Source organism: Erythrolamprus reginae, chromosome Z (genome assembly GCF_031021105.1).
Source record: "Erythrolamprus reginae isolate rEryReg1 chromosome Z, rEryReg1.hap1, whole genome shotgun sequence".
NCBI lineage: Eukaryota > Metazoa > Chordata > Lepidosauria > Squamata > Dipsadidae > Erythrolamprus > Erythrolamprus reginae.
In genome coordinates, this window is record NC_091963.1 from 61,778,909 (window position 1) to 61,799,563 (window position 20,655).

The following is a 20,655-nucleotide window of genomic DNA, read 5'->3' on the forward strand; positions in this document are numbered from 1 at the left end:
GCAGAGTTACATATTTATTTAGATATATTATTTAGCAAGAAACTTTACTAATTCTATTTATTTGTCATATTTTCTCAGTTTGCTGAATGGTGTCTAGACTACGGTGCACATGGATGCCGTATTCCTGATCGACCCTACTCATTGTTTGAAGGCAAGAACTTGTTTTTTGAATTCTATATTCAGTAATCATAATTTTGCATCATAGGCCTAGAAAGCCTATGGATGGATGTAAATTTATTTATTTATTTATCAGATTTGTATGCCGCCCCTCTCCGTAGACTTGGGGCAGCTAACAACAATAACAAGACAATATAGACAAATCTAATATTTAAGTTTAAGTTAAATTAAAAAATCCTAATTTGAGAAACCAATCATACATACAGACATACCAAGCATAAATTTTATAAGCCTAGGGGGAAGGGAATATCTCAATTCCCCCGTGCCTGACGGCAGAGGTGGGTTTTAAGGAGCTTACGAAAGGCAAGGAGGGTGGGGGCAACTCTGATCTCTGGGGGGAGTTGGTTCCAGAGGGTCGGGGCCGCCACAGAGAAGGCTCTTCCCCTGGGTCCCACCAGACAGCATGGTTTAGTTGATGAGACTCGGAGAAGGCCAACTCTGTGGGACCTAACTGGTCGCTGGGATTCGTGCTGCAGAAGGCGGTCACGAAGATATTCTGGTCCAATGTCATGAAGGGCTTTATAGGTCATAACCAACACTTTGAATTGTGACCGGAAACTGATCGGCAACCAATGCAGACTGTGGAGTGTTGGTGTGACATGGGCATATTTAGGAAAGCCCATGATTGCTCTCGCAGCTGCATTCTGCACGATCTGAAGTTTCTGGACACTTTTCAAAGGTAGCCCCATGTAGAGGGCATTACAGTAGTCGAGCCTCAAGGTGATAAGGGCATGAGTGATTGTGAGCAGTGACTCCCGGTCCAAATAGGGCCGCAACTGGTCCACCAGGCGAACCTGGGCAAACGCTCCCCTTGCCACAGCTGAAAGATATTTCTCGAGGAGGACGCCCAAGTTGCGGACCCTCTCTGAGGGGGTTAGTGATCCCCCGTCAGGGTAATGGATGGACAGATGGGATTGTCCTTGGGAGGCAAAATCCACAGCCACTCCGTCTTATCAGGTTTGAGTTTGAGTCTGTTGACACCCATCCAGACCCCAACAGCCTCCAGGCACCAGCACCTCACTTCCACTACTTCACTGACTGGACAAGGGGTGGAGATGAAAAGCTGGGTATCATCTGCATACTGATGATACCTCACCCCATGCCCTTGGATGATCTCACCCAGCGGTTTCATGTAGATATTAAATAGTAGGGGGGAGAGGACCGACCCCTGAGGTACCCCACAAGGAAGCAACCTAGAGGTCGACCTCTGACCTCCCACTAACACCGACTGCCACTGACCGGAGAGGTAGGAGGAGAACCACTGAAGAACAGTGTCTCCCATTCCCAACCCCTCCAGCCGGCGTAGAAGGATACCATGGTCGATTGTATCAAAAGCCGCTGAGAGGTCAAGAAGCACCAGGACAGAGGATAATCCCCTGTCCCAGGCCCGCCAGAGATCATCCATCAGCGCGACCAAAGCAGTTTCTGTGCTGCAGCCGTGCCTGAATCCTGACTGTTGAGGACCTAGATAATCGGCTTCTTCCAAGGACCGCTGGAGTTGGAGCACCACCACCTTCTCAACAACCTTCCCCATAAAGGGAAGGTTGGAGACTGGGCGATAGTTGTTGAGAAAGGCCGGGTCCAGAGAAGGCTTCTTGAGGAGGGGCACACGAGTGCCTCCTTGTAGGGAGCCGGGAAGGACCCCCTCCCCAAAGAAGCATCCAGTTTCTTCCCAAAATATCTGCCACCATGCCCCCGGTTAAAGTTATGACTGAAGATGCCACATTTCTTTTGAATTTACTTTTTCAGGTATGGCAGGAGCTATCCACTTCCTTTCTGACATCTTGGTTCCAGAAAAGTCTTGCTTCCCAGCATTTGAACTTAGTCCCCAAACGAAAGAAAACAAAGAGGAGCACAACAGCTAAATCGGAGCGGTGATGTCAGAGGCAACATGACTGCCGAGTGCCTAAAATATACTGAAACAGTGTTGGAGTCTAAACAACGAGAAAAATTTCTTGGCTGTTCTTCAAAGGACTGTGTTTGTCATTAGCGCATGAATCAGAGAATTCCATACGTTAATGTTTCCTTATAAGAGATATCTTTTAACAGTGACAAAGAGCAAATTTCAGTTTATCAGGATGTGTCTTGTTTAACTTTCACAGTTGTCTCTTCAGGTCTTTCAGGTGTTTGCATGTTCTTGGTATTGTCTGTGATTTTTTTCCTTGTTTGTTGCAAAGCTGAAAAACATTCTATAATATCTAGTCCTGTTGTTTTTTTCTGTGCATGACTGTACTAACAACACAGTTATTTCTGCAGCCAACATATACATGATGACAATAGGACCAGTCTGTTGGATACAATAAATGAGAGAAGCAGGAAAAACCAAATATTCAAGTCACAAAATCCTTTCGCCAGGAAAAAAGTTCAGAGTTCTAGAGCATTTCGTTTGCTCCCATCACAGCACAGCAGTTTTAAATTCCCATGTACTTAATTTGTCCTGATCTCATTCTATAGAATGTAGAAATACAGAGTTTCTAGATGTATTATGCCCAACATGTTTAAAATTATTATTTCCTTCCATTAGGAACATTTGTATGGTTTATTTCATCCAAAGTGCAACATTAACATCCTTTATTCATTTCTCTAGCATCATTGGAATCTGTGGATCCAGATTATGGGGGATGTTTAAATACACTCAAATTATATAGGGTAACATAATTTCCCCCTTTTTTCCTTTATTATACTTGTCCTGCAGACAGCAATTCTGGGGCTGTGTGAAAATATTTCTTTGAAATTTTCAGTTCATACTTTTCTATTTGGAACAGACATATTAACAAGGATAATATACTAGGTTACTTCTTTGCGATTGGATCTAGATTATAAATCTTAGTTTATGGGGATGGCAGGATTTACCCCTTTGATAGCATTACATATCTGTATTTGATTATTGTGTTTGGCAGACAACCAAACAAACTAAAAGAAAAAAGAAAAGAATTTATTCTCATTTGGTTTCTCAATGAACACAACTAATATATTTTGATTAAGAAGGCAATGATATAAATATAAAAATACACGCATTGTCAAAAAAAAGCCACCCAACAATATAAATAACTGTCATGTCATTTCATTTTTTGAAACTTCATTTTCTTTGTATTCTTCCATTCAAGAGCTACATAATTGAGTAGATCACTTGAACTGAACTTTCTCAATAAATAAATGATTACTCTTTATCTTTATTTCAAAACTTCTTAAAAATCTAAACAAGATTTGTATACCATTTAGAGGTAGAGGTTTACTGTTAAAATTAATCCAAAACTTTCCAGTAATTGAAAGACAAACTCTATTTAAAATGGATATTTATTATTATTATTATTATTATTATTATTATTATTATTATTAATTAGTTTTGTATGCCGCCCCTCTCCGAAGACTTAAAAGATGTATCAAACTTTTCTGATTTTTGTGATGGCCCTTGTTTATAATCTAACATGATGGGGTAATTTCACAGTAACACTTTTTGGAGGAAAGATGGTGGGCCTGTGAACTGCTTGCCAAATATTTTGCAGTTCACATTTTTCAAAAAAAAAAAAAGTAAGATACAGAACAGTTGAACAATTATGTTCAACCTTCCCATTTGTAAAACTTGTAAAAATTTATAAAATGAGATATTCTCCCATGCCTCTGGAAGGAGAGTCCAGCATGGGATTTAGCTCAAGTCTTATTGGTAGGGACTGAGTTTTAAATTAATATAATTAACATATTAAGTAGGTACCGCCCCCTTGCTGCCCCAGTACCTCAGTTTAAAAAAGCTCAGTCTAGAATAGGGACTCTGAGTTTTTTCTCCTGACAGGAGTGTCAATAAAATGGTGTATACTTAAGTATTAATTGTTTTAATTGTTAAATTCTGTATTAATGTTGTTTTTATCTTCTACAGGTATCAGAAGGCTTGGGGTGTCTACCCTCCGTGGGTAGCACCCCCACCATACTCCTCATGGGGCCTCTTCTCCCCGCGAGTACTGCCCTGAAGAGGAGAGGCTGGGCTATAGGTCACTGTCCTCCGTGGTCAGACCTAGCCCTACACCCCAGGTGGGGGGGGGTCCCGCCCCTCCCCATCGACGGGGGCAGCGCGGCGTTCTGCATGACAGGCGCGAATCTGACAGCCGCGCCTACCAGCTGATGGTCGGGAAGCCGCGCGGAACTGTCAAAACGGCCGAGGATTCACTCGGGCCGCAGCGTCGCCAACTGAGCGATCGCAAAGACCTCGCAGCCGCCCCGCCAACTGGAAAAGGACTCTCCGAGCCTGGGGCCGCTGAGGAGAGGCGCCCGCCATTTTTGCTGCCGAAAGGGTGCGGAAAGCCGTTACAATCGGCAAGCAATAGGCGGTGGCTTGACTGGCTGCCAGCAGTCCTTGCAGGCTAATCTGCCTGGAGACTGACCCTAATTGGTGATGGCTTGGTCACGTGATGCGGGATCACTATGAAGAGACAGCTCTGAAGCTGTGACAGCCTCCATAGCCACTTGTTGTGACAGGAGACTGCTGTGATCTCTGCTTGTTAGTTGACAGTTCGAGGGAAATAGTTGTGAGTAAAAATGCTGCCCCTTATCTACGATTTAAGGATGGCTGAACAGCTGGGTAATCGTGGGGAGGAACAGCCCCAATTGACTCCAGTGCCTCATAAAAATAAGGAGAAGGCTTCGGGCAAGGCCAAATCAAAATCCTCCCAGTCTTCCTCCTCCATTAAAGAGGCTGAAAGGAAGATTAAAGCCTTGGAACAAAGGCTAGAGGCAGCCTTAGCTTCTCCTGCTGCAGCGGTCCTGACTATACCCCCCTTTCAGCCACTCCCCCCATCGAGAACAGCATCACCTGGATTGGCTTTGGGGGCCATGGGCACTGCAAGTGAGAGAGACTGGTCTCCTGACCGACAGGCCTTATCAGGCCCACCTCCACCTTCGCCTCTCGCTAGGCCAGATATGCCTGCTTCAGCCAGCCATCCTACCTATGGGTTTTCTGCAGGGGCACAGGCGTGTGCCCCAACAGCAACGTTCACGCCAACGGCTGCAGGACTGAGATCCCAAGCTGATGTCTGGCAGACCTTCCCTCCATCCCTGCAGGACATTATTGCCAACGCTTATGCGCAGGGAACGGTGGTTGGAGCCCAGCGTGTAACACCTCCATTACCACAACCATATCAACCCAGGGATCTTTGGTCAGCACCACCGCCCCCTCCTGGGCTAGATTCATTTGCGGGAGACACTGGGCTTCTGGAAGAGGACAGTGAACATGGGAACAATGAACTGTCTGATGATGAGCATACCTTCCCAGAGCAGCCAGCTCCCGCAGGGCTGTTTAAGCCAGCGCTATTTAGGGTGCTGTTACACAAGGTGAAGCAAGCCTTGGATGTGCCAGGTGCGGCTGCACCTACTGATGCAGGGGATGGACTTAGGACTTCTGCTTCCCTGTGTAAGGAACAACCCAGAGAGTCCGATAACGTACCTGCGATGGAGATATTCCTAGAAAACATCAAGCGCACCTGGCAGCACCCAGCAGGGGCACAAGGCCCCTCCAATGTGGAACGTCGTTTTTACACATTTGACGATGAGATGGAGAACCTACTACAGTTCCCGCCAGTGGATAAGCCGGTAGCCACACTGGTATCCAATGCCGTCGTCCCTTCTGAGACTGCGGATAGTCTCAAGCCTGATGAGAGACGGGCTGAAACTCTCCTGAAAAAGGCCCATCAGATGGCAGCATGGGCCCTACGGGCTGCATCTACTGCATCCATATTCAATAGGGCATCCATCATGTGGATTCAGGAGGTACAGGCTAGGATGGGGCCTGAGGATTCTCGTCTAAAGCAGGATCTGAACAAGCTCCTGGCGGTGGCCAAATTCTCCACAGATGCCACCTTGCACGCGGCGAAGTTTTCCGCAAGGGGCATGGCTTCCACTATTTCTTCTCGGCGCCTCCTTTGGCTTCGACATTGGCAGGCGGATGCCAAGACGAAATGGCGCCTGTCATCTGCCTCTTTCCAGGGCACAAAATTGTTCGGGGAGGTGTTGGAATCGGTCCTTGTGGAGGGCAAGGACAAGAGGAAGATCCTTCCCAGATCCTCTCGACATCAGGATCGCAGTAATGCCCCGTATCGACGCCAACAGCCCTTTCAATGGGACCCAGCCTCCGGAACCACCCAGACCTCCAGACCGTATTCACAAGGTCAATATGGTCAGTCCTATTCATACCGGGGTGATAGGGCCTACTTCCAAGACCAGGGCAGAGGGTACCAGCAGGGGAGACGTCCCTTTCGGGGTTCCAATCAACGAGGCTTCCATCGAGCCAAGTGACTGCATAGGGCAGGTCCCTTTGGGGGGGAAACTCCAAAGGTTTTGTACCGCCTGGAGGACCACATCCTCCGACGCTTGGGTCTTGGACACAGTGACCCGGGGCCTACGCCTGGAATTCCTTCATATTCCGCCTACCCATTTTGTGTCATGTCCAGTGCCCACAAACGTTACCAAACGGACATTACTGGAACAAGAGATTGCGCATCTCCTAGAGATCCAAGCCATCGAGAGGGTGCCAGCCCAGATGGAGGGCATGGGGTTCTACTCCAGGGTCTTCATAGTACACAAGGCATCGGGAGGTTGCAGGCTCATTTTGAATCTGAAGCACCTAAACAGGTACGTGTTATACCGCAGATTCAAGATGGCCTCCCTTCGCACTATCCTGGCGTCAATCCGGCCTCGAGAACTCATGTCATCCATCGACCTGAAGGAGGCGTATTTACACGTGCCCATTCATCCGGAGCACCGGAGATACCTCCACTTTTATGTCCAGGGGAATCACTATCAGTACCGGGTGATGCCTTTTGGCCTCTCTTCCGCACCGCGTACCTTCACCAAGCTCCTGGATTCGCTAATCGCCTCCTTACAGTCCTGGTCAATAAGACTTTTAGCTTACTTGGACGACATCCTCGTACTGTCCAGGGATCTGGCGACCGCGCGGCAGGATCTACGGGACACGGTAGCGCTGTTGCAGGAACATGGCTTTACGATAAACGGGGCAAAAAGTCATTTTTTGCCCACCACCACTATCACCCATCTCGGCTCTGTTATAGACACCATCGCCATGAGGATTTACCTATCTCCGGAGAGACAGCGCAACGTTCAGGACTTAGTCACCAAATTACAACATCAGAGGATGGTACCGCTGGCCTTTTTATCCAAGGTCCTAGGGACTCTAGTGTCATGCGTGGACATCGTCCCCTGGGCACGGTATCATTTCCGCATGCTACAATGGACATTGCTTCCATACCAAAAGCGACGTGTGAGTCACACACACAGATTAATTACGGTAGGAAGAGGCCTGCGAGACTCCCTAAAATGGTGGAAGTCCCAGGCGATACATCAAGGGTCCCCCTTTGGCCACCTACAACACATCATTGTGACTACGGATGCCAGCCTCCTGGGTTGGGGAGCCCATGTGGACCATCATGTAACTCAGGGATTGTGGCTTCCTCAGGACTTGACTCCAGTGAATATCAATTTCCTGGAGCTGAAAGCTGTGCGCCTTGCCCTGCTAACCTTTACACCACTTCTCCAGGGAAAGCATGTGTTGGTTTGTACGGACAATGTTGCGACCAGGGCGCATCTCAACCACCAAGGAGGGACCAGATCTCTCAGGTTGATGGAGGAAACGCAATTCCTCTTCGACTGGGCGGAGGTCCATCTTGTGTCACTCCACGCAGAGCACATTGCGGGGGAGGCCAATACTCAAGCGGATTGGCTCAGTCGGCAAGCAGTGGATCCAGCGGAGTGGAGTCTGACCCCACAACTGTTCCAGCAAGTGACCAAAAGGTTTGGCAACCCGACGGTAGACTTATTCGTGACTCCGCACAATGCCCAGCTCCCGAGGTTTTATTCCAGATTTCCCACACCGGGAACCGAGGGGACCAATGCCCTGTACCTTCCGTGGCCCAAGGAATTGCTATACGCCTTTCCACCAACACCACTTATTCCAAGGGTCATCGAGAAGATCCTAGTGGAACAGGCGGAAGTCATCCTGATCGCACCGCATTGGCCGCGGCGGGCTTGGTTCACCGACCTGATGGGGCTCTCAATTGTCCAGCCTTGGAGGATTCCAGACAACCAAATCACACTCACTCAGGGAGCGATATTCCATCCGGAGCCTCGGTGGTTCCACCTGACCGCTTGGCGCTTGAGGAGGACAGATTGAGAACCTGGAATATTCCTGAGAATGTCATCACTACTATCCAGTCGGCCAGGAGGCCTTCAACGACTAGGATTTACCAGGCTACTTGGGCCGCATTCACCGCTTTTTGCAAGGTCAGACATCAGCGGCCACAGGATGCTAGTTTAGTCTTGGTGTTGGAGTTTTTACAATCCGGTCTGGAGAAGGGATTGGCTCCCAACACCTTAAGAAGACAGGTAGCGGCTTTGGCAACGATTATTCGATCTGAGGATGGTGGGTCATTGTCCCACCACTCGTTGATTAAAGACTTTCTGAAAGGAGTTACCAATAAGCATCCTCCACCGATACGACGATTCCCTACTTGGGATCTTTCCGTGGTACTGCAAGCACTCACAGCTCCTCCGTTCGAACCGCTGAGAACTGTACCTTTAAGGATGTTATCCCTTAAGACAGCGTTTTTAGTGGCCATTACATCGGCACGGCGGGTGTCAGAGCTGTCGGCCTTGTCAGTAAGGCCTGACCTTTGTACATTTCAACCTAATAGGGTGATCCTCCGTTTGGACCCAACGTTCATACCTAAAGTCAACACCCACTTTCACTGGACGCAGGAACTTGTCTTGCCGGATTTCTGCGTTCATGGATCACATCCGTTGGAACTTAAGTGACATAAGGTGGACGTGCGCAGAGCTCTGAAACTCTATATCAGGCGCACGGCTTCTTTCCATAGGACTGAGGCCTTGTTTGTCTCCTTTGGTCAACATCGACTAGGTCTCAAAGTGTCCTCACAGACAATTAGTCAATGGTTGAAGCTTTGTATAGTAGAAGCGTACAAAGCAGGTTCCCAGACATTGCCTAGTGGAATCACGGCTCATTCAACTCGTAGTGCCGCTACTTCAGCGGCATGGGCCACACAGGCATCGATAGAGGACATCTGTAGGGCGACCACGTGGGCCACCCCTACCACCTTTATACGGCACTATAAACTGGACACGTTTGCTTTGGCCGAGGCGGCCTTCGGGAGGAGAGTATTGCAACGAGTGTGTGACACTACAGGGTCATGATTCAATGATATCCCTCCCTTGAACACTGGAACTTGGGTATATCCCATGCTGGACTCTCCTTCCAGAGGCATGGGAGGAGAACCGTTGAACTTACCTGAACGGTCTTCTCCATGTCCTGGAAGGAGAGTTCAAACCCTCCCATTGAACCATGGACAGTGGTTGTGGTTCAGTTAATGGTTGTTGTTAGTTGTTTAATAAATTCTGTTTACCACTTGAATTCGTTTTTTAAAACTGAGGTACTGGGGCAGCAAGGGGGCGGTACCTACTTAATATGTTAATTATATTAATTTAAAACTCAGTCCCTACCAATAAGACTTGAGCTAAATCCCATGCTGGACTCTCCTTCCAGGACATGGAGAAGACCGTTCAGGTAAGTCCAACGGTTCTTCTAAAATTCTCCAATACACTCGCAAGGAGAGTGCAACGTGGGTAATTCTCTAGTCTCATTGGAAGGGACTGAGTCCTTCAAGCAAAATAGAGGCAGCATAGGATTGAAACCCTCCGCGGGTATCATCCTCTCAACTACCACTCCTTCCCCATGAGGCCCTCAACCCACCTGAGGGAAAACGACGGATTGAGGGTGGGAGAGAGCAACCGGGTAGCTGACCTCCACGGTCACGCTCGGGGAATTTAAAAATGGTTGACATCTCTATCATTCAACTGGTGTGTGTGTGTATGAAAGAGCAAACTGTCCCATTCTTTCCTTCCAAAAGTAGCATTTTGTAAGAACCATTCTGATTGGATGGTGGCGAAGTGTCCCATGTGGCCAAAAGGCTGTGGCTGAATGTGGATTTTTGTGACAAAAGGGCTGGGGCAAAGAGCTAGGGGCCTTTGGGCGAGGGAGATAATGCAGCGGCCGATCAACTGCTGCGGAAGAAAGAGCTTCGTCCAACTAGCAGAGGCAAAAAGTCCCATACCCTAAAAAGCACCCTAAGAAGAGAGGAAAAAAACCCAGCCCTCACCTGTTTTTGGAAATGGTTCAAGAGGGGAAAGTGAGAGGGTACGGGAATGAGAGAGAGAAAGGAAGAGAAATTAGAAAATGATGGAGGGAAATAATGAGGTAGTGGAAATACAGTCAAATGAGAGAGAAGGGAGAGAGAAATGAGAGAAAGATTGAGAGGGGGAATGGGCGAGAAGGAAACATGGGGAGAAGGGGAGTGAAAGAAAAAGAAAAGAGAAAGTAAAACAAAAATTGAGAGATATATGAGCAAAAAGGGAGAGAGAAACAAAAGGGGGAGAGAGGGAGAGGTACACAGAAATGAGAGACCTGGAGGGAGAGAATGAGAGGGGGAAAAGAGAGAAGTGGAGAGGAAGAAAGAAAAGGGAAAGAGAAGTGGGAAGAAAGAAGGAAGGGAGGGAAGGAAGGAAAGAAAGAAGGAAGAGAGACATTTCCCACAGAAAATACCGGGAGCCACACACCCAGCCCCTCGTGGCTGAAGAGGTTACTATTACTATTTAATACTACACCATTTGGTTAAGAATACTTTTTTCCCTGTTTCCCTCCTCTAAAATCTAGGTATGTTATATACATTGGTGCCTCTTATACACCAAAAAAATACAGTAAGTGCTTAGAATTTTTAGACTTGTTTGGAAGAGCAATTCTCTGACAGAAATACATTAAGAATTTTTTAAATGAGGAAGACTGAGTTATATTTGGAAATGCTGCAATTTTTTAAGCTACCATGTCTGAATATTACCTTGTTTTAAAATATTCAGTTTGCTTCTAAATAAGTTTGCAGAAAAATAGGATTCCCCCATTTAAATTTTTCTGACTACTAAACTTAGTCATTAATCCCAGAACTAGTCAAGACTATTGATTTTAAACATAGTTTTATGGAAGCTTCTAAAATAATTTGGTTAACATCTAATTTGAAAGTATGTTGTAAATCATTTGTCAACTGAATATTGCTCATGGGAATTAGCCCTGAATTTCCTGCAGGCAAAATTTAGAACTCACCATGGGGTTTTTTGCAGATTTTTAGTTTAAATCAAGGACTTGAACAAACAAGTCCAAGTCAAAAAAGGGACGTTCTGCCTGTCAACTGTCTATAAGTGAAAAGACAAATGTGAGTTGAGTAAGTGGACATTCATGGTACTATAAGTAGTTGGTGGTTGAAGTAGACAGTCCATTTCCAGGATATATACATTAGAAAATTGCAGCAAACCAAAAGGATAAGCTGACATTGGCTAGATGGACAGAAATAGGTTGATTTATGTCTCCCCTAAAGTTAGTATACTATTTACTGGTATGTATTTAGGTTCAATGGCTTCTTTTCCAGTCAGATTCTATTTGGGCCATTAAATAGATGGAAATGCATTGTTACTACTTTTGTCTTCAAAGAATGAGTATAAGCTACCGTAATTTAATATCCAATTGAATGAGAACTAAAGAGAGAAAGTAGAAAAACCAAACTCCAAATTTCATCTAAAACTAACTTTATTTTGAATGAAATACAGTAGTTTGTAAACTACAGGTTTGTACAAGTAGCTTTGTACAAAGCTTTCTTTGTATTGAAACGGATGTCCATGTGCCGCCTCTATGTTGGTTGAGGCAGGCAGGATTCCCTTGAGTACCATTTGTTGGGGGTCAAGGGAAAGGGAAGGTTTTGCCTTTCTGCTCCAGATTCCCATGTACAATTGGTGGGCCACTGTGTGACACAGAATGCTGGACTCGATGGGCTTTGGCCTGATTTAGCATGGCTCTTCTTATGTTCTTATGTTCTTAGCTCATCAGGCAGAACTCTAGGTATTATGAATTACATTACCATTCCTACTAGTTTGTATTGAAATCTTACTAGTTGTTGCTTACATGATGTTAGTTAAAAAATAATTCATTCCTGCACATGGTTGAATTATGGAATATATGAATTGATTTTTGTGAGTTGGAATGTTGTCATTGTCCAATCTAAGTGAAAAAGATGTGTGGCCATACTCCTGCACCCAGTCTCTCAAAGAATGGATGCAAATATTACATATGACAGAAACTCAAGACAAAAAGCTATACTGTAGAAAGTCTCATTAGCAAAAATAGTCTCTTGCTTTGGGAGCCAGCTTACAAGATCTTGTTAGCTTGCCTGCCCCAAAGAAACATTCTTCCTTACATTACTTAGGTGCGATCTGACAGCTAGTTCAAAGATACTCATTGAAGTCTACAAAGTGAAAATTGGGGCAAAATATTAATGAAGGCCCCATTTAAAGTAAAGCTTTGCTACTCTGCCTAGCTGTAATTCCAGACATTATTAAAATTTGGCCAATTAGGTCTTGAATTGTAAAGAATGATTATTCTAGCAAGAATATTATTTGAGGTTGAAAGCAAGCTATCTGCATTAACTTCAGCACATAGCACTGTCACTAGAATCTCATCTAACAATATTCTATATTTCTATCTTCCTTTAAAATTCCCTTATGCTTTATTGGATTTATATGCTCTCTTAGTTTAAGTATAAATGCACTTGCATCCAGTTCTAGCAGTGTGTGTGTGTGTGTGTGTGTGTGTGTGTGTAGGCAAATGTGCACATACATGTGTGTGTGTGAGAGAGAAAAACAGATATTACTCTTCCATAGGATAATTTCTGGTTATACAGTATTCTTAAATACAATTCTAAAACATCCATTCTATTGATGGATTATTCTTCGATGAAATTGACCTCTTTAACAGTTATTTAAGATGAGTTCTGTGGATCCACCTGTTTGTGACTTTCTCGGGATTCAGAATTATGTAAATATTTAAAACTTTTAACGTTCATAACTATTTTATTGTGTAAGTTGTCAGAAAACCTTACAAAATTATAATTTGTGTAAGGCTGTTCATATTAGTAAGCTTAACAATCGGTGAGCAATCAATACTGTGCGTCCCTTGGTTCAATTTTACTTATTTACAAAGGACACATAACCTCCAAAAGTTTAACAATGCTATGATAATTTATTTATTAAGAAAACAAGAACACAGAAAATAGATTCTATGCAAAGCGAGAATCAAAATATCAAATATATTTAATTTGGATTTACTTCTTTTCCAACTGTGTTCCAGAACTCACTAGAACAGCAGCTTAACTGTACTATAAGATGCAGTATAAAATGTAGTAGGCAAAGAATTGTTGTAGGAAAAAGGAACCCACTTCTCAATAAACTCCAGTCCAATACCAAAATTAGATAACTTAATCAAGCAATCTCTTAACAACCTAACCAAGAAATATAAAAGCACAAAAGAACAGTGCAGATGAAAAGCAATGGATTCATACTCCTACGCGGAGATTATATGTGTTATATACATACATTATACATACATTATATATAGAGATAGATAGTGTTCTGTCTGGCCCAGTTAATAATCAGTACTTAATCCCTAATGAAGACTCGAAAACAAAGTCACTATGTATATTTGTCTATTTACAAAGAAATGTGCTGGAAAAAGCAATGAAATCATAGGAATGTCAGTCCGACTGCCAAAAGTCCACCATTATCAGCACAGTTAATAACAAGTGGCCAACATTAGGTAATAAATCATTAATAAGTCATTAGTTTTCGGTGTTTACAGGTACTCACAAATGCCTTCAAAAACCAGGATTTCAGGATTGCAGAAGGATTTAAGAGACTCTGGCTGCTAGTTCTCTATAGAAACGTTGAACTTCTGCACCAAAGTTTCCCATAATCCTCCCTCTTACACTATCAGTGATGACCAGCTGTGCATAGAAGTATTCAAGATCTACGTTGCCAGAGATATTCTTGTCTCCCTCACATTCTTCTTACACTAGCATCTAATATTGAGTCCACAATATCCCCCTCCTCATCTGACTCAAACATTGCTACAGCTGGCAGTTCTGCAGTCTCTGGAGATTCCCCAGGCCCTAACTCTCCCTCCCTCTCACTTTCTGATTCCTCTGGTAAACATACTGGTCTATGATACCCAGATGTACCCAGTTTATTCTCCTCAAAGTCCGTGATCAAAGAAGCCGGATGCGAGCCAACCACAACAGAGAGATAGAGAGATATACACATACATATACAGGGTCCGTTCCAAAAGTAATGCAATTGAATTTCCCACGCTGCTCCTATTGGTTGGAGTAGGACTGAAACACTTGAAGTTGGTGGGGAGGACCCTAAACTTTTCCGCAAAACCGGTCTCAATGCTCTCCAAGCTGTGGAAGCGACAGGACGTCAGTTACTGTAAACCTCTGTGTGCCGACCGTGTCATGAAAAAAATGGAATCAACGATCGAGCAATGTTACACGATTAAGTTTTGTGCTAAACTGAAAAAATCTCTTGAGGAGACTAACAAAATGATTTGTGAGGCTTACGGGGAATCTGCTCTGTCCTACTCACAAGTTTCGAGCTGGTTAGAGGCCTTTAAGGAGGGGCGGAAATAAATAAATAACGATTCATGTTTTGTTCACACAGCTGCATCTCTGCCCAATGAGTTTAGAATAATAATAACAGGTTGCCAGCGAGGCATTTCTGAAGCCCCAAATCTAGGACCACTATTACAAACATTGGAACACCACACTCCTTTACCCAGAAATCATCCTTTATATACTGCCTTGATATGGTCAGCTGTTTCCTAGGGATATAACTGTCTAGGCTTTCTTTCATAGACTCACCTTCTGAACTTTTTCCTATAAAGATATTCCGGTCTGCTTCTTGACCTTCTGATTCGGGCATCTAATAGCAGTTCCTAATCTCCTATGTCTCCCTCTTCCTCTGATTCTGACATTACCATCATTGGGGTTTCTACAGTTTCAAGGTTCTTCAGGTTTTTCAGGTTCCAACTCTACCTTACTCTCACTATCTGATTCAGTTGTCAGGAGCAGTGGCCTAGGGTACCAAGATGGACCTTGTACATCCTCAAAGAAAGGCGGCATACAAATCTAATAAATAATAATAAATAATCCTCCTTAGAATCTGTGACTAACTGACCTGGTCGTGGACCACTCACAACTTACATATATATATACAAATACACACACACATATGAAGAAAGAAGAGAAGGCAGTACAGATTAACTAAACATATTGATCTTCAAATCCATTTACCATCTGTTGTAAGTGTAGAAAGTCCATGAATGGTTTTCAGTCTCTTACAAAGCTGTCTAGTCCATTATCTCTAATCAAAACAGTTAATTTTGCCATTTCTGCTAATTCAGTCGTTTCCAAAATCCATTCTTTAACATTCAGCGTCTCTTTTTCTTTCCAGTGTTTGCAAGTACAATATTCGCAGCTATTGTCATATGAAGGAATCAAACCCCAAATTGTTTTTTTTTCAATTGGCTTGTCCATCTTATTTAAAAGAAAAGCTACAGCTTTCATTAATTAATTAATTTATTAATTAATATTTCATTAAATATTTTCTGCATTGTCATTGTTATATCTATCCAGTATGTTTTCACATACAGTGGTACTTCTACTTAAGAACTTAATTCGTTCTATGACCAGGTTCTTAAGTAGAAAAGTTTGTAAGTAGAAGCAATTTTTCCCATAGGAATCAAATGATGCGTGTAAACCCATTAGGAAAGAAATAAAAGCTAGGAATTTGGGTGGGAGGAGGAGAAAGAAGAGGAGGAGGACAGTCGCTGCCGAAGGAAGAAGGTGAGGTGAGGGGAATCAAAAAAATCCAAAACTTTAAGGCTTTTTAAAAAAGAGGGACTCTAAGATAGCGATGAGGAGCACATGCCTCTCATATACCAGTGCGAGGCTGACTCCCATAGAGAAACCCAGGCAGGCGAGAGGGGGGAACTTCCCACTCTGCTGCTGCTGCTACCTGCTTTCTCTTCCTTCCCATGATGAAGGGATCCCCTCTCCTCTCACTCGCTTGCTTTGTAGCCAGTGCCTTTCCTTCACTGTAGTGACTCCTTGCTTTGGTTGAAGCTGAGTTGATCCAGCTGGGGTGAAGTGCCCCCTTTTGCCTTTCTGTGCCCAGGTGCTCTAGGAGGCAACCTCGCACTGGGTGTATGGGAGGCAGTGCGAGGGAGTCACCACAGCAAAGTGGTTTATTCCCTCTCCAAGCACCCAGAGAAAGGCATACGCTCTATTCGCTCTGGGCTGCCCAGAGTGAAGGGAGCATTTATTTTCTGTGGGCGCTGGCAGAGGTTTATTCCCTCTCCAAGCGCCCAGAGAAAGGAAAATGCTTTGTTTGCTCTGAACTGCCAAAGCCTCCTTAAGTGCCACCAAAAGGCTCCTCTGGCAGCCCAAAAAAGCACAAAATGGCCGGGATTAAAGGGGGAATGGCAGGAAACTGGCCGGGCCTTCGTGCCACTCTCAAATTTCCTGGGAATTTTTTCCGTGTTCAGGTTCTTAAGTAGAAAAGTGTTCTTAACAAGAGGCAAAATATATTGAACACCCAGCTCTTATCTAGACAAGTTCTTAAGTAGAGGCGTTCTTAGGTAAAGGTACCATTGTATTTGTAAGACCGCCACATATAATAAAATAAATCTGGATTTTGACTACATTTACAGCACTTATCAGTAATCTCTTTACCCATTTTCACTAGTCTATCTGGGGTCAAATACCAGTGATACATCACTTTTTAAAAAAAATATTTCAAGCTTTAATGTAAATTTTAGTCCGTTTGTCCATATATTCGTTATCTCTTGACCAACTGCTGCTGCAACATGAACTGAAAAGTCTGCTCCTGTCTGTACAAAGCATCCTTTTCTATATAAAAAGTGTTTGGATTGAATCCTTTCTTTGTGGAGATTTATTTGATCTGATCCAGTAGTCCTAAAGCAGAGCACCATTAGAATTAGGTCTGAAGAAAAAGATAAAAAGAGATATGATGCTGATGAAGAATAGAATGTATAAATGATGGCCATAGCTGAAACCCTGAACTTCATCTTCATAACAAATGGATTGCAAGATTTTGACATGGAATGTTAATGGGACAAGTTCCCCACAAATGAGAAAAAGTATTTCATTTTCGAAAAAAGTGAACCATGATGTGATATGTTTGAAAGAAACTCATATCAAAGAGACTGTCAGGGAATAAAATCTATTATGGTGGGATTATATCAGTGGTGGGCTGTAAATAATTTTCTATGTATGTCCTTGATAACTCAAGGGTCGTTCTGCACACTCCTTAACAAGGAGGAAGGGGTGTTATGTCTGCGCAGGCATGAGCAGTCTTATCCTCCTGCTGCGAACGTATGAGATGTATTTTAGTGATATTGATTAATTGGCCGACAGTGTCTTTAAAAGGGTTTTGTCAGCTGGGAATGGGATGTTGGTTTATAATGGATCCTTATCTTAAACAAGAATTGATGGAAGTTTGACTCTTCACCTGATTTAGTATGACCACATTGAACATGAAAATAAGCCACGAATATTGTTTGCAATCAAACTAAAAAAATAGACAGAAAAGATGATAAGTTTCAAGATAGAAATAAGATTCATATAGATAATAAAAACATTCAAATATATATTTTTTAGAATTATTATACCAATTTATATAAAGAACAAGAAATCTCTTCAGACAGTATGGACGATTATATATCAACTAATAATCTTCTTAAACCATCAAAAAACTACAAGCAAATTTTGAACAGTATAATAACAACTTTTGAAATAATAGAAGCAATTAAAAGAGGTGAAATACAAAGCTCTGGGAGTAGATAGCCTACCAAGTGGATTTTACAAAATTTTTGAAGATCAACTACTTCTTCCAATGAAGAAACTTAATGAATTTTATTCCAGAAGTTAATTCTATGCCAGATTATTGGAAGGACGTCTACATGTCTTTAATACCCAAAGATGTGCTGGATTTAACTTCTGTGAAGAATTACAGGCTAATTGCCCTCCTTAATAATGTTACAAACTCTTTATACCTATTTTATCTGAAAGACTTTAAAAAGTTTTACAGGATTATATACATGGAGACCACCGTCATTTCTTACATAAAACATAACTAAAAGATAATGTAAGAGAAATTTTGAATACAATTTATATTTACATAATGAAAATAGGTTGCATTTATCTTTCTGGATGCATTATCCCATGCTTTGAAACTACAAAAGCCCAACATACCTCTCATCCAATTGTATTATTACCAGAGAGAGACCCAACATGTAACACAGCCAAAGAACTTGCAAAAAAAAGTTTGGACATCTCACAGAATGGAGTGAATATTTTATCAACTTAACACTATGGCCCTGCCACAAAATCAAAGACCTAAAAATAGAAGCTGAAATTCATCAACCTCTACCAATTCAATAGACAAATAGACCAACAAATTAGAACATTCATGAAATCACCATTCTCATGACTCATAACATTCTCAATAGCAGAGACTAATGCAGTGTCTAGAAACTACAATCTTCCTACACATACAACCAAAATTTTGGACCTGGTATGCAGATGACACCTTTGTCATAATGAAAAAGGTACAAGTAGAGCATAGAAGTGAAATAATTAATGTCATCCTAAATGATATTATGTTAATAATATTAATAAGAGGGGAAGAAACTTATTACTCTTCCTGGATATCCTTAGCAGAAAAGGGACTGACAGCAAATTAGAAGTGCAAATCTATCAAAAACCAATCTACATTAACCAAATAACAAGCCACTCTCTCACAAGAAGAATTGTGTAAGGACATTATTCATATGAGTACCGTATTTTTTGGAGTATATGACACACTGCAATATAAGACACACCTTAGTTTTTGGGGAGGAAAATAGGGAAAAGAATCTGCTTATCAGATATTGATCTGGCTAGCGTCCTTAGTCTGGTCAGCTTCAGCACATTATTTTAGCCCCTGGTTAGGGCTTTTTTTTAAAAGAAACACCCTTATTTGGAGAGAGTAACAATGAAAGAGCTTGCAAGCCAGTAAGAGCTGGGAACACCATTAGCATCTGGAAAAAAACATTCAGAGCAAGTAGAACAATGAAAAAATCCTGCAAAGACTTAGGGCTAGGAAAACATTCTTAGCAGAGAGTAATAATGAAAGATCTTTCAAGCTAGTAAGAGCTGGGAACACCGTTAGCACCTGATTAGGGCTGGAAAGAAACATTTGGAGCAAGTCAGACCACTGGGGAAAAAACTGCAAAGATGTAGGACTTGGAAAACATACTTAGCAGAGAGCAACAATGAAAGAGCTTGCAAGCCCGTAAGAGCTGGGAACATTGTTAGCACCTGGTTAGGGCTGGAAAGAAACTTATTCAGAGCAAGTTAGAGCAATGGAAACAACCCTGCAAAGACTTAGGGCTTGGAAAACATTCTTCACCAAGAGAACAATGAAACAGCCTTCAAGGTAAAAGCTGGGAAGATTGTTAGCAGCTAGTTAGGGCTGAGGGAAAAAAGCTACGTTCAGAGTATAAGATACACCCAAATTATCAGCCTCTTTTAGGGAGGAAATGAGTGCGTCTTATACTCCAAAAAATACGGTACTTCACATGAGTACATGAACACTGGCAACCAAGAACACCAGAAAACGGAAACAACTTACTGTAAAACATTTTCCAACAAAACAGATATCACACAACTTTATTAAAAGGTGCCTGACCACTCAACCTATTTCAGGACAACCAAAACAAGCAATGAAAAGAATAACTGTCATATGTATCAAAAAAAATCTCAAAAATAAGCAACAGACTATTACCACCAGATAACAACTCTCAACGCACCTCCATCCAGATCACTCCTTTCTTCGCCAATTATGGCTATCACTCTAGATTTTTTCCACTCACGCTTGATTCTCCAGTTCCTGTAGCAGAGGAGTTCTTATCCAAGCTCCAGGCCATTCGCCAGATGGTGAGGTGGTGCTTGAATAAAGCTAAAGAAGATTATAAGAGATTTGTGGACTGCTCTCATCGAGCAACCCCACCTTTGGCTGTTGGGGACCAAGTTTGGCTGTCCAACAAACATTTATCCTCAGAGAAACCTCTGCAAACTTGACCATGTCAGAGTTACTTTAGGAAGCTACTGGGTGACCATACCAGGAACTGGCTGAATGTACCAGGAAATGAAGTATTTGAAGAATGAAGACAATGCAGCAGGATTCTTTTGAAGAAGTTTTACTCTTCTTTGTATCAAATATATATATGTTCTATTTTCTAGGTACAGAACACAATACTATCTTACTCTATATAACATCACTCTTACTACAGACTACTAACTACACAACCCACAAGCCACTAACCAGTACTAACCAACCACAACAAACCACACCTATGCAAAGGTGCATTACTGTTTATACATTTCTAAGCCAAACAGGTTGTAGCCTAATCATTGTGACTCAGTATTCCTTTCCATCTGCAGTAATTACAACCTTCCACATGTAAAT

The 20,655-nt window shown here is 42.8% G+C and overlaps 1 protein-coding gene across 1 annotated transcript in view; it reads left to right on the forward strand.

Moving 5' to 3' along the window:
* Window positions 1–3,347, forward strand: part of LANCL2 (LanC like glutathione S-transferase 2) — a 67,017-nt gene extending 63,670 nt beyond the window's left edge. Inside the window, exons 8-9 of the mRNA XM_070729749.1 lie at window positions 79–151; window positions 1,927–3,347. Coding sequence (XP_070585850.1) covers window positions 79–151; window positions 1,927–2,042 — 189 coding nt within the window. The 3' untranslated portion in view covers window positions 2,043–3,347. The remainder of the gene's footprint in view (window positions 1–78; window positions 152–1,926) is intronic.
* Window positions 3,348–20,655: the final 17,308 nt, after the last annotated feature.